Source organism: Lynx canadensis, chromosome E1 (genome assembly GCF_007474595.2).
Source record: "Lynx canadensis isolate LIC74 chromosome E1, mLynCan4.pri.v2, whole genome shotgun sequence".
Classification (NCBI taxonomy): domain Eukaryota; kingdom Metazoa; phylum Chordata; class Mammalia; order Carnivora; family Felidae; genus Lynx; species Lynx canadensis.
Window position 1 is genome coordinate 14533384 of NC_044316.2, and position 15367 is coordinate 14548750.

At 39.4% G+C, this 15367-nt stretch overlaps 1 protein-coding gene across 1 annotated transcript in view; it reads right to left on the minus strand.

Annotated features, from left to right (window-relative positions):
- Window positions 1–15367, minus strand: part of RPA1 (replication protein A1) — a 76669-nt gene that overhangs the window by 56289 nt on the left and 5013 nt on the right. The window contains exons 2-4 of the mRNA XM_030295043.2: window positions 3565–3615; window positions 1990–2068; window positions 1222–1330 (exon numbers count right to left, since the gene is read on the minus strand). Coding sequence (XP_030150903.1) covers window positions 1222–1330; window positions 1990–2068; window positions 3565–3615 — 239 coding nt within the window. The remainder of the gene's footprint in view (window positions 1–1221; window positions 1331–1989; window positions 2069–3564; window positions 3616–15367) is intronic.

A 15367-nucleotide genomic window follows, 5' to 3' on the forward strand; every position in this document is an offset into this window, starting at 1 on the left:
CCTGGGTGGCTCAGTCGGTTGAGCGTCTGACTTCGGCTCAGGTCATGATCTCACGGTCCGTGAGTTCGAGCCCCACGTTGGGCTCTGTGCTGACAGCTCAGAGCCTGGAGCCTGCTTCGGATTCTGCGTCTCCCTCTCTCTCTGACCCTCCCCCGTTCATGCTCTGTCTCTCTCTGTCTCAAAAATAAATAAAACATTAAAAAAATTTTTTTTTTTAAAAATGATTTCTAAAACTATATGCTGCTGGGGCGCCTGGGTGGTGCAGTCGGTTAAGTGTCCGACTCTTGATCTCGGCGCAGTCATGATCTCACAGTTCATGAATTCGAGCCCCACATCAGGCTCTGTGCCATCAGCACAGAGCCTGCTTGGGATTCTGTCTCTCCTCCCTGCCCCTCCCCTGCTTGTGCATACTCTCTCTCTCTCTCAAAATAATAAAACATTTAAAAAATATTTTTTAATAAAAATTAAAAAGTAAATAAATAAAAGTATACACTATTTATAAAAGACACCCAAGATTAAGAACAGAAGTTGAAAGTTAAAAGAAGGACAATGATATAGCAAACAAATATAAAGCAAAAGTTACTTGGAAATGTACAGATAATACTATTGTAACATACACTGACATACCCTTAAGATGGGAATGCTTGCCATATTTGTTTCTCATGTGTTCTGTGACTGAAAATAAAGACCTTAAAAGCCTCTCCCCAACAAAAGGTCCTATTTTAGCAACGGTTAACAGTGTGCTCACCGCTGCACCTCTAGCGTGTAGCATCTGTAAGTCCTCACCATGCTCTGTATTGGCTGAATAATTTACAATGAAAGATTCAAGGTTGTAGAAAAGGAGCAGTGTTACATAATTAAATACACCTCTTTTGCTCTTTATAAGTGACCCCTTTTCATTAAAAGATGCTTTAAAAGAGAATGCTAAAAACAGGGCTTCTGAAGAGATTAGAAATAAGAGTTCTGTGTTTGGCTTTAATCTCCTGCTTTGAAATTTCCAATTTGTTTCCATATTTCTCTCCCTTTGGTGCCATGTTTTAGTCACCCGAGTTCAAATCTCAATAGCTGTAAACTCTTAGCTGGAAGCTCATCATTGTCTTTTTGAAATTCCTAAGTGAATTTTGGTATCCAAAGGACTTCTCTGTTCAAAAATTAGTCCCCATTCCAAAACACAATAAAACCAAAGAAAACTCTAAAAAGCAAAAATAACCCACCACATACCTTCCATCTTTCAGAGTGTTAACAATAAATCGGTTAATCTGGCAAATACAGTTGCTAGACAATTGTTCTTCCTCAACGAGATGGTTCAACTGTGTTGCCAACATGAAAGCTGAAAAGCACAAAGATTTCTTTAGTTCCCACAACATTTCAGTCATAACAGTCGGAACTAGCACTGATCACACGTGGACTAGCAAAGAAAAACAATGCCTTGAATGTTTCTGAAACTAAAACTATTCAGATTCTGCACAGTGAAAAACAGTATGATTTACTATGCATTAAACATCTGCTGCTACTCTGAAATGTACGAATTTCTTAAATTGCCCAGAATCATTTTTTCCATCATTCAGGTTTCATGATGAAGACTAAAAAAATCTTTTCTACGTTCTTCACCTTGTGACTAGAGATAGCAAGCACATATTCTGAAAACTGTCTTTCTTGCTTGTGAAGTTTCCAACACTGAAATAAAAGCCTAAAAAGGCAAGTATAGGACAGCTAACCCATTATATTCACTAAATGTCAATATCATCCTGAGGGAAATTAATCAAAGAAAACAGAGCACCAGTTAGAGAAAATTAATTAAGCCAAGTGGCAGCTTTCCACTAGATCCAGTCTATTGTTAGAATGCTCTCTGCCGGCTGCAATTGTCTGAATGAAGTGCACGGTCAGGCAAATGTACACTTCTGAAATGCCCCAAATTATTGCAATCAAAGTGCTGGATGTGCTTTTATTATTTAAATACAAATTCCTGGATTTATACATCATACTCACAGGAGAGAGTGTTCAATCCATCACTCATAAGCAGTCGATAACGGGGTGGACTATTCCCTGTAGTGATGGGACGGATGTTCTAAGATAGAAAACATGATTCATTAGACAGACTGTCTCCCCAGTCCCCAGAGATAATTACATCTAAGTGGCAGGAGAGTGGGTCTGTCATTATTTCAGCAAACACTGAACTGCTTGCCCATTCTCCTGACATCTACGTCCAAGCAAAAGAAACTTGGATATGATGATTTTCCCACCAGCTTCTCTCTAACATTATTAAGCACAACACAGATGAGAATAAAATGAGTTGCCAATACTCGTGTTCTCTCTCCCCAGCTCAAATTTAATTGAAAATCAATTAAAAAAAAAATGATAAGGCACCTAACAATGCAAGGTGCTGTGTAGAAAACATGTTAAAAATACAAAACAAAAAAAACAAAAAATCCTTGCCCTGAAGGGGCTTACAAGTGTGGTGGAGACAGAGGCAAAGAGATATAAGAGATGTGTGCACATGACATGGGGGCACAGCCAAGGCATTTATCACAACTAACAGGAAATCAGAAGCTGCTCTCCATAGGAAGTGAAATACAGAAACGGAGCCTTATGATGACCAGCAGCGAGTCTGGGAGTCACAAGGAGATCACCAGGCCTACTGACTCAGAATCCACAGAATGATCCAGGATTCTGCTTCTATTCCTTTTTTAAATTCCCACTAAAATTTGAAACACCTTTGGAGTACTTGGGTGGCTCAGTCGGTCAAGCATCCAACTCTTGGCTTTGGCTCAGGTCATGATCTCACAGTTTGTGGGTTCAAGCCCTGCATCGGGCTCCATGCTGAGAGTGCGCAGCTTGCTTGGGATTCTCTCCCTCTCTCTCTGCCCCTCCCGGGCTCATTCTGTCTCCCTCTCTCAAAAATAAATAAATAAACTTAAAAAAAATTTTTGGAAAACCCTTAAATGGGGGCGCCTGGGTGGCTCAGTCGGTTGAGTGTCTGACTTTGGCTCAGGTCATGATCTCATGGCTGAGCCCCGCGTCGGGCTCTGTGCTGACAGCTCAGAGCCTGGACCCTGCTTCAGATTCTGTCTCCCTCTCTCTCTGCCCCTCCCCCACCACTCACACTCTGTCTCTCTCTTTCAAAAATAAACAAACATTAAAAAAATATTTTTTTTTAATTTTAAATGAATGATAGGGTTAATGAAGAATTTTAAGCAGACACATTCATTGTAGGCCCATATAAGGCAGATTTAAGAAAGACAAACCTCAGGGCAGGAAGAAAAAAGTAAGGAAGCAATACTAATGATGTGTAGCACTATAGCCTCCCTCAATTATGGCAAGAATAGAAAGGCGAAGGCTCAAATCTAAACCCCCAAGTCTAACTCTGGCTAACTTATATTGAAGAAGAAAAAAACCCAGCCCTAGCTGCTCTCCTGCAGTTACTACAGGACAGGCCTATTTTTTGTGATGAGGGAGAGAATTTCCTAAAATGGACATGAAATCGACATGTGCTTCATCAAACATAATGTATAATTACATAGAAGTTTTTAAAATGCTTGACATAAAACATACACAGGTACTCACAATGACCTGGAGGACAGGTTTTATGGAAGTGTCTCCCTGTTGCATTATGGCCTGAAAGAGTAAACACAGAATGAGATCGACATTCAAATTATGACCAAATCTGACATATTTTTACAGTTTGGTATTTGTAATAAACCACAGATAACATTATTAAAGAGACTTTTTGGAGCATGTCATCTGAAAATCTAGTAAAGTTTTATCACTTGGATAAAATCATAAAAGCATAAAAGTGCAATACTTGGCTTAACAAGAATACAATTACTACATCCAAAATACAGGCATCACATTTGTGCTCATTATTCAGAACAGCACATTAATTTGCCTATAGGGCCCATTAATAGACAATTAGAGGGGCGCCTGAGTGGCTCAGTCGGTTGAGCGTCTGACTTCAGCTCAGGTCGTGATCTCGCGGTTTGTGAGTTCGAGCCCTGTGTCGGGCTCTGTGCTGATAGCCTGGAGCCTACTTCGGATTCTGTGTCTCCTTCTCTCTCTGCCCATCCCCCACTTCCCTCTCTGTCTCTCAAAAATAAATAAATAAATGGAAAAATAAAAAAAATAATAATTAGGTAAGTATGGGAAATCTTTAAAATAATATTATGCAGCCTTAAAGAGATGTGTATGTAACATTGGTTGCCTCTTTTGAGAGAACTGGCGAGTAGGGCCGTAGGTGGGAGACAGACCTCACACTGAATCCAATTTTTATATCTTTTGCATTTTTTTTTTTAAGTAAGCCTCACGCCCAGCACAGAGCCCAATAGGGGACTTGAATTCACAATCCTGAGATCAAGACCTAAGCTAAGATCAAGAGTTGGACACTCAACTGACTGAGCCACCTAAGCACCCAAAACTGTTTGGATTTTAAATCTCATGTCTCTATTAGCAATTATGAAAATAGTATCTACAAAAAACAGACCACCAATCAGGTTTTTAGTTTGTTTTTTGTTTTTTTTTTTTTTTAAATTTTTTTTTTTTTTCAACGTTTATTTATTTTTGGGACAGAGAGAGACAGAGCATGAACGGGGGAGGGCCACAGAGAGAGGGAGACACAGAATCGGAAACAGGCTCCAGGCTCCGAGCCATCAGCCCAGAGCCCGACGCGGGGCTCGAACTCACGGACTGCGAGATCGTGACCTGGCTGAAGTCGGACGCTCAACCGACTGCGCCACCCAGGCGCCCCTAGTTTGTTTTTAAAAAGCCACCATTTAAAGGTAACCATCAGAGGGGTCCCTGGCTGGCTCAGTCGGTGGAACATGCAACTCTTGATCTCAGGGTCGTGAGTTTGAGCCCCACATTGGCCCTGGAGCCTACTTATAAATAAAAAAGTAAAAAATCTGTTTAAGAAATTTAAAAAAATAAATAAAGGTAATCATCAGAAAAAAACCAACAGCAGTGAATACTGGTTCTCTGACCTCTGCTCTTGCCCATGCTGAAATAAACAGCACCACCAACGAAAAAACTGGACAAAAATACATAAACCTTTCAAATACTGGACAACAGGCAGAGCAAGACTGTGGTCCCTGAAAAAAGAGAAACGAATGAGGGGAACACTACAATCCTCCTGGCTTTCTGCACGGAGGCACTCTTGGATCACAGCGTGGACAGGGAACCCAAGAAGAACGTGGCAGTCCTACTGAGCACAGAGTTCAGGGAGGCAACTTAGTTGGATTTCGTGGATGCAGAATACCAGAGATGACAAGCTACCCAGAGTTAGAGCCTCAATAACCCACACAGGGGTTCCCAGGAGTCTCTGGCTGACTTCTAAGTTGTGGATACACAAAATGAGACTCCACACGGCCAGGCAAAGATTAAGTATTAGCTACAAACTGAAAAATGAGTGGAGCTCACACAGGCTAGAACACAGCTGAGCTCTCACCAGCCTGAGTGCAGAAAACTCAATAAACACCTGCTGCTTTCAGTAGAAACCCCAGAAAGGTCATGCTTCAGAAACAGGACTAAACTAGATCCAAAGTAAAAGCTATTCTGGACCCATTCCAACCTCCAAGGGATCAGCTGATTTGCAAGCCAATCAATCAACAACCTGCCAAAACAACTCCATATTCTTTATAGAAAATTTTAAATATTCTGTGGAACAACATGGGAAGTAGGCAAAAAGTACTTCTGCCACATACTGGAGTACTGGCTGTCACCACTTGTGCAACTGTTTTGAGCTGTGAGTTGAACTAGCCACTTTTTTCACGAAACATCATTTTTACTTGAAAGGCCAAATGACAAACTGGTTATTCAAACTTTGGAACTGAGTAAATCTTTTCTCAAAAAATAAATAAAGTGACGGGCACTTAGGTGGCTCAGTCAGTTATGCATCTGACTTCTGCTCAGGTCATGATCTCGCAGTTCACTGAGTTAGAGCCCTGCAGGAGCCCGCTTCAGATCCTCTGTCCCCTCCTCTCTCTGCCCCCCACCCCCCCGTCGTGCTTGTGCACGCTAAACATTAAAAAATCAAAGAAAAGTATTCTAAGATCAAAACATTCAATGGTGAGTACAGCATAACATGTAGACTTGTCCAATTGCTGTGCTGTACACCTAAAACATTAATATAACATTGTGTATCAACCATACTTCAATTAAAAAAGAGAGAGAGGGGCTCCTGGGTGGCTCAGTCAGTTAAGCATCTGACTCTCGATTTTGGCTGAGGTCACGATTTCAAGGTTTGTGGGATCGAATCCCTCATAGGGCTCTGCGATGATAGTGCAGAGCCCGCTTGGGATTCTCTCCCTCTCTCTGCCCCTCCCCTACTTGTGCTCTGTCTCTGTTTCTCAAAATAAATAAAATGAAGAAATAAAAAATAAATTATAAAAAAACAAGAAGAGAACTACCATGTTCTAGACTATTTGTGTCCCACCTCCCCAAATTCATATGTTGAAGCCCAAACCCCCAATGTGATGACATTAGAAGGTGGGGCCTTTGGAGGTAATTTGTTTTAATAAGGTCATGAAGGTGGAGCCCCCACATTGGAATTCATGCCCTTAGAAGAAAAGACACCTTGGGGCACCTGGGTGGCTCAGTCATTTGGGCATGGCAGCAGGGGTGTCAGCACAGAGCCTGCTTGGGTTTCTCTCCCTCTCTCTCTCTGCCCCTCCCCAGCTTGCACGCACACACATGCTCTCTCTCTCTCTCTCTCAAAATAAACAGACATAAAAAAAAAAAAAAAAAAAGGAGAGAGACACCAGAGCTCTCTCTTCCCATATACAAAGAAGAGGTCATGTGGGCACATGGTGAGATGGTAGCTGCAAGCCAGAAACACAGCCCTCACCCAGAAATGAATCTGCTGACACCTCAATCTTGGGTTTCCCAACCTCTGGAGTTGTGAGAAACCAATCTGTTGTCTACACCATCCAGTCTAAAGTATTTTGTAATAGAGGCGCCTGACTGACTCAGTTGGAAGAGCATGTGACTCTTGATCGCGGCGTTTTGAGTTCAAGCCCCACATTTGGTGAAGCAAATACTTAGAACAACAGAACTTGAAGAAAAAAAAAAAGTGTTTTGTAATGGTTGTCCAAACTAAGATGAACTGCTCTAAAGCACTCCTTAAAAAAAAGTATAGCTCATAAATCAATAGTGGAAATCAATTCAAATCATAAAAAATACTCAAATAATGCACAAGTCAGGAAAAGCTAAACAAAACAACAACAACCAACAGATGGGACAAAGAGAAAACAAGTAACAAAACAAAAAACTTACACCCAAACATGTAACTATACTAAGTACAAATGGTTCAAGTACTCCAAGTAAAAGGCAAAAATTGTCAAAATGAATAAGATCCAACTATCTGCTGTCTACAAGAACTGCACTTCAAATATAAAGACACAGGTTAAAAATTAAACACTGGAAAAAGCTGCATCATTACTGGCAGGCAAAGAAGGCTTCAGGAAAAAGAATATTACCAGGGATAAAAAAGGACATTTCCTAATAATGGGGTTGATTCCTGAAGAAGGCACAACAATGATAAATATATACACCTAATAACAAAGTTTCAAAAGACATGAAGCAAAAATCTACAGAGTTAAGAGAAATAGACAAGTCCATCATTATAACTGGTGGTCTCAACTTCCTTCCCTCAGGATGGAAAAAGCAAAGAGATTAAAAAAAAAAAATGTAGAAGAACATAAAAGATTAAACTATTAACCAACTTGACCTAATTAGATCATCTAACAATTGCAGAATAAACATTCTTTTAAGTGCCCCTGGAACATTTTCATCAAGGTTCCATAAGTTGGGCAATATAACAAGTCTCAATGAATGTTAAAAGACTGAATTCAGAGAGCACGTTATCTGACCACACTGGAATGAAACTAAAAATCCTAACAATAGGATATCTACAAAATTTCCAAATACTTGGGAACTAAGCAGTAAACTTCTATTTTTTTTAAATCCAACGTGGGGCTCAAACTCACAACCCCGAGATCAAGAGTCGCATGCTCTACCTACTGAGCCAGCCAGGTGCCCCGTGAACAATAAACTTCTTTAATAACCCATCTATTGAGAAAGAAATCACAAGAGAAATTAGAAAGTATTATTAACAGAATGAAAATGAAAATACAATCTATCTAAACTTATAGGATTTGCTAGAGTAATGCTTCAAGGGAAAATTACAGCTTTAATGCTTAGAGAAGAAAAAAATCCAAAATCAATTATATAACCTTCTACCAGAAGAAGCCAGAAAAGAATAAACTAAACTCAAGCACACAGAAGGAAGGAAATAATAAAAGAGCAAAAATCAACAAAATAGAAAATGGATAAACAATAGGAAAAAACAATTGAACTAAAAGCTGGTTCTTTGAAAATATCAATAAAATTGATAATAAACCTCTAGCTAGTCTGGCCAAGAAAAAGAAACAAATATTCTCAATATCAGAAATGAAAAATGCATCACTATATATCATATACGTTAGATTATATATACGAGAGATAATGGAATATTAGGAACAACTTTATGAAAAAGATAAAATGGCTAAGTCCCTTGAAAAACACAAATTATCAAAACTGACATACAAAATGCAGAGAATCTAGACAGTACCATATTCATTAAAAAAAAAAACCTGACTTTATAATTTAAAATATTCCAACGGAGGGGGCGTATGGGTAGTTCAGTGGGTTAAGCATCCAATTTGATCTCAGCTCTGGTCTTGATCTCAGGGTCATGAGCTGAAACCCCATGTTTGGCATAGAGCCTACTAAAAAAAAAGTGGGGGGAGGTTTCCTGGGTGGCTCAGTCAGTTAAGCACCAAGCTCTTGATTTTGGCTCAGGTCATGATCTCATGGTTCTTGAGATCGAGCCCCACCTCAGACTCTGGGCTGACAGCACAGAACCTGCTTGGGATTTCTCTCTCTCTGCCCCTCCCCTGCTCGTGTGCTCTCTCTCTCTCTCAAAATAAATAAATATATTTTTTTAATAAAGAAAAAAAATACTAATCTTGCATAAACTGTCAAGAAATAGAAGAGAACACTTTTGAACTCATTTTATGATGTCATTAGGTTTACCGGACAGAAAAAAACAAAGTCGTTCTAAGAGAAAAAACACAGATCTATATTCCACTACAAAATAAAACTACACATTCACTAGGATGGTTAAACTTAAAAAGACTGACAAAATTAAGTGTTGGCAAAGATATGGAGCAACTAGAATTCTCACAATCGATTTAGAGAAGTCTAGCAATTTCTTATGAACATTCACTGAACATGTAACTCAGCAATTACATTCCTAAGTATTTATCCCAGAGAAATAAAAATATATTTCTACAAAAAGATTTGTATGTGAATGTTCACAGCATCTTCGTTCGTAATGGCCAAAAAATGAAAATAACCCAAATGTTTAACAACAGGTAAATTAAACAAATTGATTATTCACAATAAAAGGCAAAAAAAGGCTCAAACTATTGAAACAACATGGATAAATCTCAAAAAACATTTTGCTAGACAAAGAAGCCAGACACAAGTTTATATGAAGTTTTAGAATAGTCAAGGGGCACCTGGGTGGCTCAGTCAGTTAGGCGTCTGACTCTTGGTTTTGGCTCAGGTCATGGTCTTGCATTTCGTGGGTTTGATCCCCGCATTGGGCTCTGTGCTGACAGTGCAGAGCCTGCTTGAGATTCTCTCTCTCTGCCCCTTCCCTGCTTGCTCTGTCTCTCTCAAAACTGAATAAACTTAAAAAAAAAAAATAGAACAGTTAAAACTAGGGGTGCCTGGGTGGCTCAGTTGGTTAAGCGTCCGACTTCAGCTCACGAGTTTGAGCCCCGCATCAGGCTCTATGCTGACAGTTCAGAGACTGCAGCCTGCTTTGGATTCTGTGTCTCCCTCTCTCTCTGCCCCTCCCCTGCTCACACTCTGTCTCTCAAAAATAAACGCTAAAAAAAAATTTGTAGGATAGTTAAAACTAACCTATAAAGATAAAAAACAGAAGTTAAAACTCTGGTTTGCCTAGGTTGGCATTACGAGATGGGGAATTTGCCAAAGCTTGTCAAACTGCACACATCTTGAGCTTTGTTATATATATTTATTATACATATCACAGTTCTATGGTGTGTAAATCACACTGAATTTCAATACAGTTTGAATTTTTAAAAGTTTCTAGGGAACAGAACTGGGGCAGGGCAGGGCCAAACATCAATAATTTCATCAAACACCTTCCTGTTCTATTTCATTTAAAAACCACATGCATGAAATCATAGCAGAAAACTTTCCCAACCTGGGGAAAGACACAGACATCAAAAATCCAGGAGATACAGAGAACTACCATTTAGATTCAACAAAACCAACCATCAACAAGGCATATCATAGTCAAATTCGCAAAACACACAGGCAAGGAAAGAATTACGAAAGTGGCAAGGGAACAAAAGTCCTTAACCTATAAGGGAAGACAGATCAGGTTCGCAGCAGACCTATCCACAAAAAGTTGGCAGGCCAGAAAGGAATGGCAGGATATATTCAACGTGCTGAATTGGAAAAATACGCAGCCAAGAATTCTCTATCCAGCAAGGCTGTCATTCAAAATTGGAGAGATAAAGAGTTTCCCAGACAAACAAACACTAAAGGAGTTTGTGACCACTAAACCAGCTCTGCAAGAAATTTCCAGGAGGACTCTCTGAGGGGAGAAAAGATGAAACAAAACAAAAAGGACCAAAAGCAACAAAGACTAGAAAGGACCAGAGAACACCACCAGAAACTCCCAACTCCACAGGCAACACAATGGCAGCAAATTCATATCTTTCAGTACTCAATGTAAATGCCAATGCACTAAATGCTCCAATCAAAAGTAACAGAATGGATAAGAAAACAAGATCCATCTCTATATTGTTTACAAGAAACCCATTTTAGACCTAAAGACACCTCCAGATTGAAAGTATCTTCAAAGGGGCACTAAGGAATCTACTCCTGAAATCACTGTTGCACTACATGCTAATGAATTTGGATGTAAATTTTAAAAAAAATAAAAAATAAAATTAAAAGAAAAAAAGAAAAAAAAAGTATCTTCAGATGGAGAACCATCTCTCATACTAATGGTCGCCAAAAGAAAGCCAAATAGCCATACTTGTATCAGACAATCTAGATTTTAAAATAAAGACTGTAACAAGAGATGAAGAAGGGCATTACATTACAATTAAAGAGTCTATCCACCAAGAAGATCTAACAACTACAAACATTTATGCCCCCAACATGGAACTCCCAAATATATAAACCAATGAATCAGAAACATAAACTCATTGACAATAATACCATAATAATAGGGGACTTCAACACCCCACTTATAGCAATGGACAGATATAAGCAGAAAATCAACAAGGAAACAATGGCTCTGAATGACACACCGGACCAGATGGACTTAACAGATATATTCAGAACATTTCATCCTAAAGCAGTAGAATACGCATTTTTCTTGAGTGCACACGGAATATTCTCCAGAACAGATCACATACTGGGACACAAATCAGCCCTTAACAAGTACAAAAAGACTGAGATCATACCATCCATATTTCCAGACCACAATGCTATGAAACTCAAAATCAACCACAATAAAAAATTCGGAAAGACAACAAATACTTTGAGATTAAAGAACATCCTACTAAATAATGAATGGGTTAGCCAAGAAGTTAAAGAGGAAATTAAGAAGTACATGGAAGACAATAAAAATGGTAACACCGCAGCCCAAAACCTCTGGGATGCAGCAAAGGCAGTCATAAGAGGGAGGTATACAGCAATCCAGGCCTTCCTAAAAAAGAATAAAGGTCTCAGGTATACAACCTAATTTTACATCTTAAAGAGCTGGAAAAAGAACAGCAAATAAAACCCAAAGCCAGCAGAAGACAGGAAATAGTAAAGATTAGAGCAGAAATCAATGATATCAAAACCAAAAATATAGAATAGATCAATGAAACCAGGAGCTGGTTCTTTGAAAGAATTAACAAAATTGATAAACCCTAGCCAGTTTGATCAAAAAGAAAAAGGAAAGGACCCAAATAAATAAAATCAAGAATGAAAGAGGAGAGATCACAACACGGCAGAAAGACAAACAATAATATGAGAATATTATAAGCAATTATATGCCAATAAATTGAGCAATCTGGAAGAAATGGACAAATTCCTAGAAACATATAAACTACCAAAACTGAAACAGGAAGAAATCGCAAATCTGAACAGACCCATAACCAGTAAAGAAACTGAATTAGTAATCAAAAATCTCCCAAATAAACAAGAGTCCAGGGCCAGATAGCTTTCCAGGGGAATTCCATCAACCATGTAAAGAAAGGTAAAACCTATTCTTTTGAAGCTGCTCCAAAAAATAGAAATGGAAGGAAAACTTCCAAACTCATTCCATGAGGCCAGCATTACCTGATTCCAAAACCAGACAAAGACCCCACTAAAAAGGAGAACTACAGAAAAATTTCCCTGATGAACAGGGATGCAAAAATCCTCAACAAAGTACTAGCCAGCCAGATCCAACAACACATTAAAAGAATTATTCACCACGATCAAGTGGGATTTATACCCGGGACGCAGGGCTGGTTCAATATCTGCAAATCAATCAATGTGATACATCACATTAATAAAAGAAAGGACAGGAACCACATGATCCTCTCAGTAGATAAAGAGAAAGCATTTGACAAAATACAGCATCTTTCTTAATAAAAACCCTTAAGAAAGTTCGGATAGAAGGATCATACCTCAAGATCATAAAAGCCATATACAAAAGACCCACCGCTAATATTATCCTCCATAGGGAAAAACTGAGAGCTTTCCCCCTAAGGTCAGGAACATGACAGGGATGTCCACTCTTGCCACTGTTATTCAACACAGTATTCGAAGTCCTGGCCTCAGCAGTCAGACAACACAAAGAAATAAAAGGCATCCAAATCGGCCAGGAGGAAGTCAAACTTTCACCTTCACAAGAGACATGATACCCTATGTGGAAAACCCAAAGATTCCACCAAAAAGTTGCCAGAACTGATCCATGAATTCAGCAAAGTTGCAGGATATAAAATCAATGCAGAGAAATCGGTTGCATTTCTATACACTAATAATGAAGCAGCAGAAAGAGAAATCAAGGAATTGATCCCATTTACAATTACACCAAAAACCACAAAAATACCTAGGAATAAACCTAACCAAAGAGGAGAAAAATCTATACACTGAAAACTATGGAAAGCTTATGAAAGAAATTGAAGATACCAAAAAATGGAAAATATTTCATGCTCACTGATTGGAAGAAAAAATATTGTTAAAAATGTCGATACTGCCCAAAGCAATCTACATATTCAATGCAATCGCTATCAAAATAACACCAGCATTCTTCACAGAGCTAGAACAAACAATCCTAAAATTTGTATGGAACCAAAAAAGACCCCAAATAGCCAAATCAATCCTGAAAAAGAAAACCAAAGCTGGAGGCATCATAATCCCGGACTTCAAGATGTATTACAAAGCTGTAATCATCAAGACAGTATGAAACTGGCACAAAAACAGACACTCAGATCAATAGAACAGAATACAGAACCCAGAAATGGACCCACAAATGTATGGCCAACTGATCTTTGACAAAACAGGGAAGAATATACAATGGAATACAGTCTCTTCAGCAAATGGTGCTGGGAAAACTGGACAGCAACATGAAGAAAAATGAACCTGGACCACTTTCTTAAACCTTACACAAAAATAAACTCAAAATAGATGAAAGACAAATGTAAGACAGAAAGCCATCAAAATCCTCAAGGAGAAAGCAAGCAAAAACCTCTTTGATCTTGGCCACAGCAACTTCTTACTCAACACGACTCCTGAGGCAAGGGAAACAAAAGCAAAAATGAACTACTGGGACCTCATCAAAATAAAAAGCTTCTGCACAGCGAAGGAAACAATCAGCAAAACTAAAAGGCAACCACCAGAATAGGAGAATATATTTGCAAACGACATATCAGATAAAGGGTTAGTATCCAGAACCTATAAAGAACTTATCAAACTCAACACCCAAAACACATATAATCCAGTGAAGAAATGGGCAAAAGACATGAATAGACACTTCTCCAAAGAAGACATCCAGACGGCTAACACATGAAAAAAGGCTCAATATCACTCATTATGAGGGAAATACAAATTAAAACCGCAATAAGAGGGGCGCCTGGGTGGCGCAGTCGGTTAAGCGTCCGACTTCAGCCAGGTCACGATCTCGCGGTTCGTGAGTTCGAGCCCCGCGTCGGGCTCTGGGCTGATGGCTCAGAGCCTGGAGCCTGCTTCCGATTCTGTGTCTCCCTCTCTCTCTGCCCCTCCCCCGTTCATGCTCTGTCTCTCTCTGTCCCAAAAATAAATAAACGTTGAAAAAAAAATTAAAAAAAAAAAAACCGCAATAAGATACCACCTCACACCTGTCAGAATGGTTCACATTAACAACTCAGGCAACAACAGACAGATGTTGGCGAGGATGCAGAAAAAGAGGATCTCTTTTCCACTGCTGGTGGGAATGCAAACTGGTGCAGACACTCTGGAAAACAGTATGGAGGTGCCTCAAAAATTTAAAAATAGAATTACCCCACGACCCAGCAATTGCACTACTAGGTATTTATCCCAGGGATACAGGTATGCTGTTTTGAAGGGGCACATGCACCCCAATGTTTATAGTAGTGCTATCGACAACAAAGTATGGAAAGAGCCCGATGTCCATCAACAGAAGAATTTTGATAAAGATGATGTGATATATATATACAATGGAGTATTACTCAGCAATCAAAAAGAACAAAATCTTGCCATTTGCAACTATGTGGATGGAACTAGAGGGTATTATGCTAAGCAAAATTAGTCAGAAAAAGACAAATATCATGACTTCATTCATATGGAATTTAAGATACAAAACAGATGAGGGGCACCCAGGTGGCTCGGTCAGTTAAGCGTCCGACTTCAGCTCAGGTCATGATCTCACAGTCTGTGAGTTCGAGCGCTGCATCAGGCCCTGTGCTGACAGCTTGGAGCTTGGAGCCTGGAGCCTGGAGCCTGGAGCCTGGAGCCTGGAGCCTGCTTTGGATTCTGTGTCTCCCTCTCTCTCTATCCCTCCCCCACTCTCACTCTGTCTCTCTCTTGAATATAAATAAACATTAAAAAAAAACAACAGATGAACATAAGGGAAGGGAAGCAAAAATAATATAAAAACAAGAAGGGGGACAAAACATAAGAGACTCTTAAATACAAAGAACAAACTAAAGGTTGCTGGAGGGGTTGGGGGATGGGCTAAATGGGCAAGGGGCATTAAGGAAGACACTTGTTGAGATGAGCACTGGGTGTTATACATAGGGAATGAATCCCTGTA